At 40.6% G+C, this 13,712-nt stretch overlaps 1 protein-coding gene across 1 annotated transcript in view; it reads right to left on the bottom strand.

Moving 5' to 3' along the window:
* Nucleotides 1-3,438: 3,438 nt before the first annotated feature.
* Nucleotides 3,439-13,712, bottom strand: part of Cnga1 (cyclic nucleotide gated channel alpha 1) — a 39,530-nt gene continuing 29,256 nt past the window's right edge. The window contains exons 6-10 of the mRNA XM_028780774.1: nucleotides 11,683-11,724; nucleotides 11,481-11,591; nucleotides 10,140-10,247; nucleotides 8,789-8,895; nucleotides 3,439-5,278 (exon numbers count right to left, since the gene is read on the bottom strand). Of these exons, the coding sequence (XP_028636607.1) occupies nucleotides 3,864-5,278; nucleotides 8,789-8,895; nucleotides 10,140-10,247; nucleotides 11,481-11,591; nucleotides 11,683-11,724 (1,783 nt within the window). The 3' untranslated portion in view covers nucleotides 3,439-3,863. The remainder of the gene's footprint in view (nucleotides 5,279-8,788; nucleotides 8,896-10,139; nucleotides 10,248-11,480; nucleotides 11,592-11,682; nucleotides 11,725-13,712) is intronic.

Raw genomic sequence — 13,712 nt, 5'->3', positions numbered from 1 at the left:
AGTGCTCCCAGGCTGGTGGTTAGGACCCTGGGAGCTGTGGTTGGTTGGTATTGTTGCTCTCCTCATGGTGCCACAAACCCTTTCAGCTCCTTCAGTCCTCACTCTAACTCCTCCATTGAGAACCTCATGATCAGTTCAATGGCTAGTTGTTTTCTTTTCCTTAATTTTTATTTAATTTGTATTCAGTCATTTCATTTTTATTTGCTGATTGCTTCAACTCACCATAGCAATGTTGATGTTACAAGAGTCTATGTCATGATGACTGAAAAGGGGCACAAGGAAATGTTTCTATTCCTTTGAGTGGCCATGGCTGTGGACGCTTATCTTGGCTTATCGAAGAAAATTAGGAGAAGTTGACAGGCAGAACAAGATCTTGTACTTGGATTTTCTGAACAAAATACAAATATGTCAAGTGAAGGCAGACTAGCATAGATGGTACTAGTACTTTGGTCCCCTCCTGTATTGGAAGGAAGGGCTTCCTTAGTGATTTCTCTCCTGTCAGAAAGTCCTTCCCGACTTTTGTGAAATGTCACTTGCATACATCCCTAAGGAACCTAGAATTTTACAGATAAATTTGCCCTTAAGTTTTCTGTAGTTTTTAAAACATGAGGTAACTTGTAAAGATATGAATTGTTTAGCATCAATGGATGAAGGTTTGGGGATTGTGGTATTTAGATAAGAGGTTCCTCATAGTCTTAGGTATTTGGACACTTGGTCTCCAGTAGGTGGCACTGTCTGTGGAAGGCTTAGGGAAGTAAAGCCTTGCTGGAGGAAATGTGTTACTAGAGGCAGGCTTTGAGGTTTCAAAAGTCCGGCACCATTACTAATTTGCTCTCTCAGCTTCTTATTTGTGATTTGAACTTTTAGCTGGTTCTGCTGCTATGGCTGCTGCTGCCCTGCTCCCCATTTGGGATGCTAATGGACTCTTATACCTCTGAAACTGTAAGCCCAAATAAACCCTTCCTTCTCAAAGCTGCCATGGTCACTGTCATGACCTACACAGCTTGAGGATTGACCTAATTGGGGTAACAAGGGATAAAGAAAAGGCAGATATGCATACTGGAAAGCTGGGACTGCGTGGACATTTCACTCTGATGGAGATATACCAGCAGCAAACTCAAAACTCAAAGCATTTGTTTTATACTATGAATTGAGAAGGTGGGTTTATTGTGTATAGTTAGATAAGGGTGTGGGTTTACTGTGTGTAGATGAACAGAGAAGTGGGCTTAACTCGTGTCTATAGGGAATCTGTGTAGGGGAGAAGTCTCAGGATGTAAACATCTCATAGGAGGAAGCTGTGGTCACATCTTCTGCCCATACTGTCAACATCCACACATAGACCAGGAGAAGGACTTGTGATTTCCCTGAGCCTGACCCAGGAACGTTTTTAGTGTTGTGGCGAAGTCTGAGATATCGGTATTCTTGACATGGCTCTGCTTATATCAACAACACATAATCACTTCCTCTGCTCCTTACACTCACTCAGAGTTCCTTCCGATCCCCACAGTCATGGTGTTTTATCACAGCAATAAAAAGTAACTAATAATGCATCTTATATGGAGTTCCTGTTGCTTTGATAAAACGCCATGACCATTAGCAAGTTTTGGGGAAGGCTTTATTTCACCTTACAGCTGTAAGTCCATCACTAAGGGAAGCCAGGACAGGAACTCAGGACAGGAACCTGGAGGCAGTAAGTGGAGCAGAGGCCATAGGGGAGTGCTGCTTACTGACATGTTCCTCCTGGATTGCTCAATCTGCTTTCTCAGACACTCCAGGACTTCCAGCCCAGGTGTGGCATCCCTCACAGTGAACTGGGCCCTCCCACAATAATTATCAATCAAGAAAATGTCTCCAAAGTTTGTTCACAGGCCAATCAGGTAAGGATGTTTTCTCAGTTGAAGTTCCCTCTTCCCCAGTGACTCTAGCTTGCGTCCAATTGAGATGAAATTAGCTAGCACAAGAGGGATGGATTATATACTCTAGATAGTTTCTAAAAGAGAAAATGTGCAGCTCCGGGTTTGGGGATTTTCTTAATGTATCAAAACCGTCTCTTCCTGTGAACATCACATAAAAGAGTTGGAACGTGGTAAACACTCCCTTTCTGGTTCTCATCCCTGTCACCTGACCTGTCATCACACTTCCCATGCCAACTTCCACCTTAGCTCCCCTCTCTGTTGTCTCAAACTCCATCATCTTCGTGTCACATCTGTCCTTGTTCTAATGTTAAGATGCTTTGATTTCCAGATGTCACTGATTTCTGCTTAGCTAAGGGGGAAGTTCCTGCCTTAGCCTCCACATGCACCCAGGTTCTTAAAAAGAGTTTCCCCAAAGCCACATGGATGCTGTCTTTTTTTAACCTCCACGTGATGCTGAGCCTTGTCTGAACCTTGGCAGTACCACTCTTTCAGGTGCCTCACCCAAACCACCAGGATCTTAGCCTGTCTGAGCCCTCTGCCTAGAAGAATCATGAGAAAGGAACTGCATAACTTCCTTATCTCAATCAAGCCTTTGACCACACATTCCTTCAGCGGTCCAAGGTAAGCATCAGCTTGAGATTGAAGCTATCCAAAGAACCCTTGGCATTATTGCTACCCCAGATAAGACTCAAAGCATCTTTTTACCGTGATGCTGGCCATGCTTCTGAGTGTAGAACTTGTTCCTATACTACCAAATGATGAAGAAGAGGAGGAGAAAGAGGAGGAGGAAGAGGAAAAGGAAGAAAAGGAGCATAATGGGGGTGACACGTTTCTGGTAGAAACCAGGTTACATATCATACATAGTATACTTATTTGAGAAGTAAGACACTTCCTCTATTGTGAGGAAACATATGTGGGCTGATACTGAAGGGGTGCCACACAAAATGTTGAAGGAAATGTATGACTGCAGAGGTATAATATTAATAGATTATTTCCCCTTCCCTCCTTCTCCCTGTACTCCCTCCTCACCCTCCCCCATTACTCTAGCAATAGAACCCAGGGCCTTGTACTCACTAATAAGCCCTCTGCTACTGAGTTAAAGTCATGGTATTCTGATTTTCTAAGAAGCTTTGTATTGGCTCAGAGAACATTCAGGCCTCCTTTTCTGATAGATACTTGACCTAGTTAATCGTCCAACAATATTGCATTTGTCTATTTTCCTTATTCGGTTAGACATAAAAGGAAGATAACAGCCACACTTGTCAAGCCGTAATATTCTGAGATCTGTTTAAATTTAACATTTCCTACATCGTCTTGCAATGTCAATAAACGCTTTCATATTTATATGCATATGTATTTTCTTATCTTATAGCATGATTTATTTTGCTTCTGTGAATAAGAAGTTTCCCTCCATCACCCAGATTTATATTACCACAAGGCTAGTCTCCTTAAAATGGCCTGAAGCTCGGCAAGATACTACTTACCCCCTACTTAATCTTCAAATAAATCATATTTACTCTGATTTGTAATTATAATCAATTTCACTTTATTGTATTCTACTTCTTCCGATAACTTTCTCTCGAACACAATGTAGACAGTTAGACTGAATACATTTGACTCCTCAACAGTGCAAGTGCCCCAGAAATGAGAGGAACTTGTTCACTTTTACGGATTATCACATATATGGAGCATCTGTGGGAAAGAAGAAAAGCAGATCCTGACACCGACACTTTAATCAGTCCACGTCCTTGCACAGTGTCCATTGTGAAAAGTCCCGGGATAAGATGATACTTTTGTTCCAGTAGTACACAACGGATTTGTGTCATGTACTCACACACATTTTCGATCTAGAAAAATTTCCCAGATGACTCTTTTTCTCCCAATTCTCAGTTGTCTCTGGTCAAAACGCTCACACAGCGTGCATAGTTTTTGCTACTGACCAGCTTTTCAGCCCTGTAGAGACTCTGTGGGCTCGCTTTCTCCTCCGGGCTCCTCAAGAGCTGAAAATTCTGTTTCGATAAGCGGTTTAAGAAATTTCTCTACCTTGGTTAACCTTTGCTTGAGTTTCTGCTGCATCGACTCATATTCAGCCAAGATGCGGGCAAATCGTGTTTGCAGGAGGTCCACTGACCCCTCCATCCGAGTGACCTTCTCTTCCAGGTCTTTAGGGTCACTGCCCAAATTCGCAATGTTTATATCCAACAGACCATCTTTCATTAAGATCTGCCTCCCTTTCTCCTCCAGCATAGTTTTGGCATCTGGGTACTCCGTAAGAGCTTCCATGAGGTCGTCTTTGGAGAGGCAGAACAGGTCTGAGTAGCCAATGCTCTTGATATTGGCTGTTCTTCGGTTGCCAGCCTTGCTGCCTTTAATGTTAAGAATGCTAATCTCACCGAAGTAGCTGCCGTCGCTCAACACCACAAACTGTGTGATTCCGTCATCTGCCACCACCGCAAGTTTGCCTTCCTTGATGATGTACATCTCCCGCCCAATATCCCCTTTCTTGCATATGTAATCTCCGGGACTGTATACCTGGGGTTGTAGTTTCAACACCAACTCCACCAGTAAACCAGCCTCACAATCAGCAAAGATGCGAACCTTTTTTAACGTGTCTAGGTGAACATTGATGGCGATTTCGGCCCTTAGTTTGTCAGGGAGGTATCTCAGGACTTCTCTCTCATCGACGGTCTTTTTGTTGGTCCACAGGTAGTCAAACCATTTAATCACCCTCTTTTCCATATCTTTGCTCACATTTCGGAAATTCATGTACTGTTTGATAGCATCAACTCTTGACTGGAATTCTGCCTGGGCGGCATTCATGTTGGAAATCATGGAACCTATATTACCGACAATGGTGGCAAAAATTAAAACTCCGATTAAGAAGTCCACCACCACAAAGACGTACTCAGAATCCAGCACGGGAGGTGGAGTTTCGCCGATGGTTGTCAATGTCAAGGTAGACCAATAAAGGCTGTAGACATATTTTCTAGCCAAACGGCCAAATTCAGGATCGTTCACATCAGGGTAGACCCACGTGTCATTCCCAAACCCAATAGCTTTTGAGATGGAGTAGTACACACAAGCATTCCAGTGGATGATGATCACAATGTACATCACGAGGTTTGAAATCCTAAAGATGTTTGGGTAGTTGGTCCTCGTTTCCGTCCTCTGGAAGAACTCGAACATTCGAGAGATTCTTAACAGCCGGTTTAACCTGATTTCTGGGTAGTTCCACCCAAATTTGAAATACAGCAGATCAGTCGGTACCACTGACAGAACATCAAGTTTAAACTGCAGGTTTGCTTTGTACTTCTCTATGAGTTTCATCTTATCCTTCACTAGCAGCCCTTGTTCCAGGTAACCTGAAATAGAGGAGAGACAAGCCGAACTGTTTCTGTTCATTGTGTCACTGTGATTGTTTTCTATAGTAGCTCTTAATCAGCTTTGTTCAGGTCAAAATAAAAATACTTTTCAATAAATATGTCTGCAGTGCTACAATAACCCATAAGATCAAATCTACATTTGGTAATAGAAGAATCTGTTACAGGAGGAGAAATTTAAAAAAAAAAAAAGTCATACTCTTTAGTGTAAAAGTGCCATGAGCCGGCCTGGTCTGGAATGATTTGAAGTGGGACACAGCATTGGATGTAGAGGTAGTTTTAAAGACTGATGGTCCCTGGCCTTCCAGCTCTCTAACCATACTGAATGCTTGCTGATAGCTTCAAAAAAGCCCCAAAACTTTCTTGTTTACCCTGTGGTAAAGATTTCTTGGGCAATTAACACCTGTTGCCTATAGCAGTGAGGGGGAGGCTTAGTTTAAAAAAATGCTATCAGTTCCTTCTCGTCCAGACAGCCAGAAGCCTCTCTGGCTAGGTTGTGAATCAAAGAGGAAGGAAAGGAAAAGAATTAAAATGCTTTACACAGGCAAATATACACAGACACATATACATTCATACACTCACACTCTGGTCTGGCCTGACTGTCTTCTCAGTCAACTCCAAAGTATTCATGCATGCTTACACACATATACCTATACATGTACAAACAGACAAAATATACATTTGGATGGATGGATGGATGGATGGATGGATGGATGGATGGATGGGTGGATGGATGGATGGATGGATGGGTGGATGGATGGATGAGTAGGTGAATGGGTGCCTGGGTGGCATAGAGCCCCCAAGCCAAACCATCCAACCAACAACTTTATTTCTTTTCTCTGTCCTTTTTATACCTTCTTAGTTATAAAATTTTCTAAACAGTTCTTTAGAAAATTACTCCATTGTCACACTAAAAAAGGAAATAGACTTGAGACAAATTTGTGTTCAAGGAAAAACATTTAGGTCTAAGAATAAATCCACAGGTGTGCACTATGATAAGGCAAGGCCGTGTCAAAACTGTTGCTTTGATCTTTTAATGAGTATATTATAATGAAACACTGCTTTGAACTTAATATCAGCATCCTTCTGTAACTCGCATTCTATGTAACTTACTATTATGAGGAGTGGGCACATTTTATTCTTGATTTTAACTTATTATATCTTTCTAGCAAAGCAACTAAGACCATCTCTTAAAACTTCCTGAAATTATTTGAATCAATTCAGGAATTCTATAGAATCATTAATTCATCTAAATAGCATTCATTCATGAAAGTTTATCTTTATGATGATCTGCAGAAAATCTGCTCAATAGGGTGGGCTAATGCCCAGGGATTATTACTTTAGTTTAATGACAGGAAAGGCATATCAGCTGCAAGAAGCAATCTTGAGGTGAAGTCTCTTTGGGGCCTAGATATTGAGCTCACCCATCATAGACCATGAAAAAAAATGGTGGGCCACCTCCAAGAAGGCCACCAGCTACCCTTAGCCTATCCTAGATGACTCCTGACATAAAAGAAATACACAGATAAGTAAGTAGATAAATAAAGTGATTGATTGATTTTACATATCCAGGTAAAATTTTTTCTTTGATGAATTGCATTCATATTCTGCAGTATTAGTATATGGTAAGTTACACATTTGGTTCCTGGTCTCAATTTCTGACATATTACTGTTCAAATTTTTATGATTTCCTGAGAAAACAAAGTTCTAGCTGTATCTTTGTTCTAATATTTGCTCTTGGCTTCAGCTCTTGCTGCAGAACTCCGGAGTGCTTCGAATTCCTTAGATGATAAGGGTGTCTTTGTTCTACAGAGGCAACAACTCTTGTTAGGCTCCTAGGGGTGGCTGGTCACAAAATACACTGTGTTCAGTAGCCTGGGATTCCCAATTCCATCCCCACTTCTTTCAGGAGAGGAAGAGGGACTGGCAAGCTACTTAACAGTCTGTTGCTGCCATATGATAAAGCCTTCCATTAAAAACTATCAACTCTGGTGAGCTGAGAGCAGGCAAGTGAGAGAGCAAATGCAGAGTGTTAGATGGATGCCATAACCAGTTCCATGAGGACAAAGGCTCTTGCTCTCCAGATGTTCCACACTGGTCCTCTCTGATGCTGCATCTCCCTGTTCATCCGTAGCATTTATCATGCCCTCTGTTAATAGAATAAGCTACTATGTAGGTTTTGGGGGTTAGTATGCTATGATAGAAGATACCTGATCCTGGAGAGGGATTGTGGGAACCATAATGTATAGCTATTTGTGCAAAAACACAAGTTGGGTCACATGACTGACATCTGAAGGCAGGGAGAGCCTCATGAGCCCCAGCCCTTAACCTGTGGAGTCTCACTAACTTCAGGTAGCTTCAGAATAGATTAAATTGGAGCTTAATAACTCAGATGACTCCTTGGCAGAGTCTAAGCCCTACTCTTAAAAGTGTGGGTGCCTGCCCTGCCATCTCACTGCTTTGCATGGTTATGCTTTTCACCTTCAGTGTGAGTTAGAAATAGCTCTTTGGACCATGTTTTCCCTTCTTAATCCTGTCCTCCAAGCTGTCTTTAATCACTTAGGATCTTCTTTTCTGTGCTGTTACTGTGGGCCTTTTATGTTGAACCCAGAGTTGCAGCAGTACAAAGAGAGTTCATTTCTTCTCCCATAGTGACTACCAGAGCTGTAAGGAATCTCTGGCAACTTACCACTGCACTGACACATAGAGAGCATCCCTTTGTGATTATTAGAGGCTTCTGCATTGTGTGTAATGGTTACATTAACAGTGGGGCGCAATGTAAAAACACTGAGCTTACACCTGCTTACTAAACACATTTCTGCTAGAGAGCTATTGTATGGCACTTCCTACTGACTGATACACCACCATGAACTACATAGTTTATGTTTCCTAAAGTTTCTATGAATCCTCTTCTATAAATCAATGACACAGTTCTTTGTGTACTTTTAAGCTTTTCCATGTATGGCAGCAATTGCCCATTACAAATATTGACTAAATATTTCTATTCTCTCTATTCTTCTGCCTGGCATAAACCCAATGAATAGGGTAAAGAAGGAAAACCACCAATCCACTTGAACAATGTTACTTAGGAGGATGGAGTGATGGCTCAGTGGATAAGGGCACTGGATGCTCTTCCAGATGAGTTCAGATCTCAGTACCCACATAGCAGTACACAACAGTCTGTAACTCCAGGTCCAGGGGATCTGACAGCCTCTTTTGGCCTTCTCTGGCACTTGGAGCTCATGGTTCACAGACATACATGCAGGCAAAACACCCATCCACATAAAACAAAAATAAAGGCTAAAGAAAAAAATTAAGGTGTCCTAGTAACATCTTTCTGGATCATCAGAAATTACTTAAGCCAATGAGTAGAACCACGTTACTGGTGTTTGCAGCAGTTTACCCTGAAGAACAGTAGGGTTTGGAAAATGTCATTGTGTGGTAGAGATAAAAGTAAGAAATTTCAGAAGACCCAAAACAGATCTTACTTACCTGTCCTTGTTCGTACAAACATATCGGCAAGATAGACTACATCTGATACATAATCACAAATGATCCAGTATTCTAGGTAATCAGACTGGAGTTCATCAAAACATGCTCTATAAAAGAAAAAATGTATAAATAAAAGACACGGAGACAAATTGGAATCAAAAGCCTCTTTCTGGAATTTTTCATGGTGCCACATACAATATGCTAAGGCTGGAACGATCTGTAAAACACATTCAGTCAATCACAGTTTCCCCAAATCCGTCTTTGGGTGTTACGGTTCATTTTCTCACACTTCTGAAGTCCAACATCTTTCCCATCAATACTGGTTGGGTTTAGATAGACATCAGATAAGAATTAACTGGGCATGATGGAACGCTCCTTTAATCCTAACACTGGGGAGGCAGAGCAGGAAGATCTGTGTGTTAAAAGTCAGCCTTGTCTAAATGGAGAGTTCCAGGACAGTCAGGGCTACACACAGAGAAACCATTCTGGAAAAACAACAACAACAAAGAATAAAGTGTCTCCGCTGAAAGGATCCTTCCATTGGTAAAGCGCTTGCTGCACAAACATGGTGCTCTGAATTCTCTCCTCAGACCCATGTTAACAACAGTATCAACAACAACACAGCCATGGTGTCATATGCTTGGCGTCCTAGCTCTGGAGATGCAGAGAGGAACAGTCCTCCCCAATCCACCCCATTTTGTTGTCCAGCCAGACCAGATATACTGGCTAGTTTCCGGTCAGTAAGAGATTCTATCTCAAATGCATGGTAGATAGAATCCATAGGACACACAAGACTGACCTCTGGTCTCCACATACATATGCATATGTGTGTATGCATTCACACACAAACACACACAACACACACACACACATATACAAACACATACAAAAAAAATAGCTTACAACTCAAATCTCATCGGGTGAAGCCCACTGGTCACAAAGTTTGTATTCCCTATCTATACCCAAAAAGTTTCAGGGAAAATATTCCTACTCTTGAACAACTAAGATGTTCAAGATTCTACATCCTTCATTGTTTTTGGCTATGGGTACTATTTTTTCCTAGCGCAAGAATTATAGTTTCTCCCAATATCCAGATGCCATGACTGAACGACAAGAAGTTTGAAAGGATCCTTCTATTTTCATCTCCATCCCATCCTCGGACTTGATGGCCAAGCACATTAAGAATAAAAGACATTCTAACCTCAGGAGAACACACTGGGAAGAAAGAATTCAGCCACCCTTTGCAACCTGATGCAGAGTAAAGTGGTTTACTCTGAAGAGCCCTAGGTCAAATTATGTTGGCAGTAAACTTCTAAGTGTTTTGAAGTCTACACAAAATATAAATTCAAACCTTGCAATAACCATCGTCCAGTTGTACATCACAGGTAAAGTGATACAAAACAGCCAGTTGTAGTACATGTTTCCTGAAGGATCAATAACAACGACTTCTTTCTTCTCCCTAGCAACAGTTAGAAATAAAAGGAAAGTTATTAAGAAACAGTTATTAAGAAACAAAAAAATTTGTATTTACCATCTCAAATATGGCTAAATCCACCAGCCATGGTTAATGTAGTATAATACAAATCCCCTTGACTTAGGAAGATTAACTTCATAATTATATTCACCATAAGAAGCTGGTTAGCTAGTGAGGGGTGAGTAGATAGTTAAATCACCCGTCTTACAATGAACCATATGTTCAACTTTTATTTAAGCCCTATATTTGCCCAATTATGATGCAGTCAATTCTATCCCCCAACTAAGGAGTGCAAATAAAGGCAGAAATTACAGGAAGCTATAGATTTCCCAACAGACCTTTGTAAGGTTAAGGGTAACAGGACAGTGGCTTTTCTATCACTTCCCTCCCCTTTCTGGAAGCAAAATGACCTGAACTATACTGTTGACAGTGAGGAGCTGTGACTCAGTATCTCATCCATAAAGAAGGGCAATGCTGCACCAATAGCACAGTCCTCGCTCAAATGTTTGCAGGAATAATCTTTGAGAGTCGTGGTAGGCATAAAGAATAAAGGAATAAAACGTGTGATCAAAGGGACATTTGAAATGTTCTGGTACCAAGCCTATATTTTAAAGAATATTTCTCCCATTGAAATCTTCAACAACTTTCTGAAGAGGCACAAATAGCTGAATTATTGTTTGATGGGTTATTTTGTATAACTAAATTCAGGGAACAAGTTCTTTTTGATCTAAAAGAATTTTCCTTAAAAAGCTTTACAAATATGACTTTGCCCTCCTTCTGTGAAAGTCTAAACTTCAGTTGTCTACTTGACAAGGAGTACCTCGAGAGTCAGCGTTTGGGATGAACTGTGGCTTCTGGGTACTTGTCAAAATGTTAATGAAGTTATCAAGTTTTAATTTTGGCCTCTACAGGCTGATGAGATCCTCAGGGCCCAGTGATTCCTAACTTAAATATTTAGTGGGAAGTGTTTCTTCAGCGATGCATGTGAGAATTAACTAACATTGCAACATTCTTTAATTGGAAAATTCATACTTGCTAATTTTAGGGAACCTAGAAAAAAGTTTGATAACAGCTTATATAAAATGTTTGTTCTTAAGTATTTAAAGGCTTTATCTGAGGCGCTCTGCTATAAAGCTCTTTCTACGCTTTGGGAAATTTTACCTACATCTACAATGCATTACAATCTCATGTCTGTTTTCAATAAAAAAAACTACTTACTCTTCTTTCTTATCTTTGGTTTTCTCCTCTTTCTTTTTCTTCTCTTTTTCTTTTTCCTTCTTCTTTTTCTTCTCTGGGTCCTTTTTATTTTCATTTTTATCATCTGCCTTGCTGGAAAAGTTGAGTATGTATAGTTACCATGTGCAAATAACACATAGAGGCAGACAAGCGTAAAGAGGCATTGATGCAAAGTCTGGCTCACCTCTTCTTTTCCTTCTTCTTTTTCTTTTTCTCCTTTGGCTCTCTAGAGAAAAACAGCAACTGTCACATAGTCACGTCACTTCAACCCCAGATGCTCTCTACTTTCCTCTCTGTTGAGCAAGGATTCTCAGCCTTGCAAATTAAAGTCCTGCCTCAGTGCTCAGAAACCCAAAGGACAGACAAAAGCAAATAGCCATCCAGACAAACAAGCAAAATCATGCCCCAGTTAACAGAAAACAAAAGTTGAAAAGGACAGAGTCAGAAAACTATGTAAAGAAATTCACTAACTTAATAAATAACAACCTTGAATGAGTATACTTCCAGAATTCTAACATACATTATATATATATATATATATGTGTGTGTGTGTGTGTGTGTGTGTGTATACATATACATATATATATGTATATGTATATATACACATATATATGTATATGTATATATATATATAATGATTTTTTTTACTTTAAGCTTATGATATCATTTTTGCATATTGTTAAATAAAAACATCAAGCATCAAGAATCTCATGAAGATATCATGAATTCTCTTTCAAGGAAATAACATTGGCTTTGTTATTGTTGTTGTTGTTTCATTAGTCATTGGTGGAAACATTTCATGACCATTTCATGAAAACTTCACGAAAATTTCATGGTCATTCATTCCAGTCATGAGGGTTGACAGGAATCCAGAATATGATCAAGTAGGATATCTGAGATGCGGCATGAACTGTGGGGAATTAGGGGGGAAGGAAGCTGCTGAGACAGAGGGTTAGCACACCGTTCCACCCCATATCACTGACTACTGTTTCACCTGCTCTCACCCCTCATGGCCTACCTATGGCCATATATGGAGTTTTTAGCTACTGGAACACAGATTATGGATGAGTTGGGCTGGGAACTCCAAATAGGCTATATCTATACCATCAAACTATCTAAAGGTGGCCTTGAAATAGAGTGGTTTAATTAATCTCTTCAATGAAGTGGCTTCAAGTACCACGTGGTCAGCTCACATGCTATAGAAAAAGATATGGCTAACCTAAGAATAGGTGAAGATTCAAGCATTCATTAGGGCAATCCTAAAGGCCCTAACTAGTTGATTAATGACCTAGTTGGAAAAAAGATAGAATGATCGGGCAAAGCAGTTCTAGAGAAAAGGCAGACTAACAGATCCATGGGCACAACATTTGAAAATCTTTATATCCTATGTCAGAGAACAACCAAGTAGACTGCAGGACTCAGCTAGCTGATAAATCCAGCCCCCAATGTGGTATTCCCAATGCTGGTACAATGTAAATATGGACACAGCCTCCATGATAAAAGTAAAGGCCACGTTTGGGCCCAACACATGATTTCTTACTATGACTGTTGTTGAACAGCCAGCATTCCAGTTACAGAGCATTTGGATCATGTAGGTAGCCTTACTGTTATGATTTGACACAAGTGTTTAGCTATTAAGATAATTAATCATTTGATAGCAAAGTAACTTCATTGGATCTTTGCCAACAGAGAAAGGCCACCAAATATTTTGACACTAACTGATTTATATTATGGTATATGTTGCTTTTTTTGCCACAAATTTGACCAGTATTGTTGTTAAGGGATTTCTAAAGTATGACCCACCTATAATGAACATGCTGCAGCATCACTCTGAGTCTACATTATAGCAAAAGAAATGTGGCTTTGGATACTGTGTTAGTTAGTGTTACTATTGCTATGACAAAACATCATGACCAAAAGCAAGTTAGGGAGGAAAGGGTTTCATTCAGCTTATACTTCCATATTGCTGTTCATCACCAAAGGAAGTCAGGGCAGGAACCTGGAGGCAGGAGCTGATGTTGAGGCCATGGAGGTGTGATGTTCGCTGGCTTGCTCATCATGGCTTGCTCAGCCTGCTCTCTTACAGAACCCAGGACCATTAGCCCAGTAATGGCACCACCCACAAGGGGCTAGGCCCTCTCTCATCAATCATTAATTAAGAAAATATCCTACAGGCTTGCCTACAGGCTTGCCTACAGGCTTGCCTACAGGCTT

This window comes from Grammomys surdaster, unplaced genomic scaffold (genome assembly GCF_004785775.1).
Source record: "Grammomys surdaster isolate TR1022 unplaced genomic scaffold, NIH_TR_1.0 372, whole genome shotgun sequence".
Taxonomy (NCBI): domain Eukaryota; kingdom Metazoa; phylum Chordata; class Mammalia; order Rodentia; family Muridae; genus Grammomys; species Grammomys surdaster.
The sequence above is the reverse complement of the archived record's forward strand: the minus strand, read 5'-3'. Positions and strand labels throughout refer to the sequence as shown.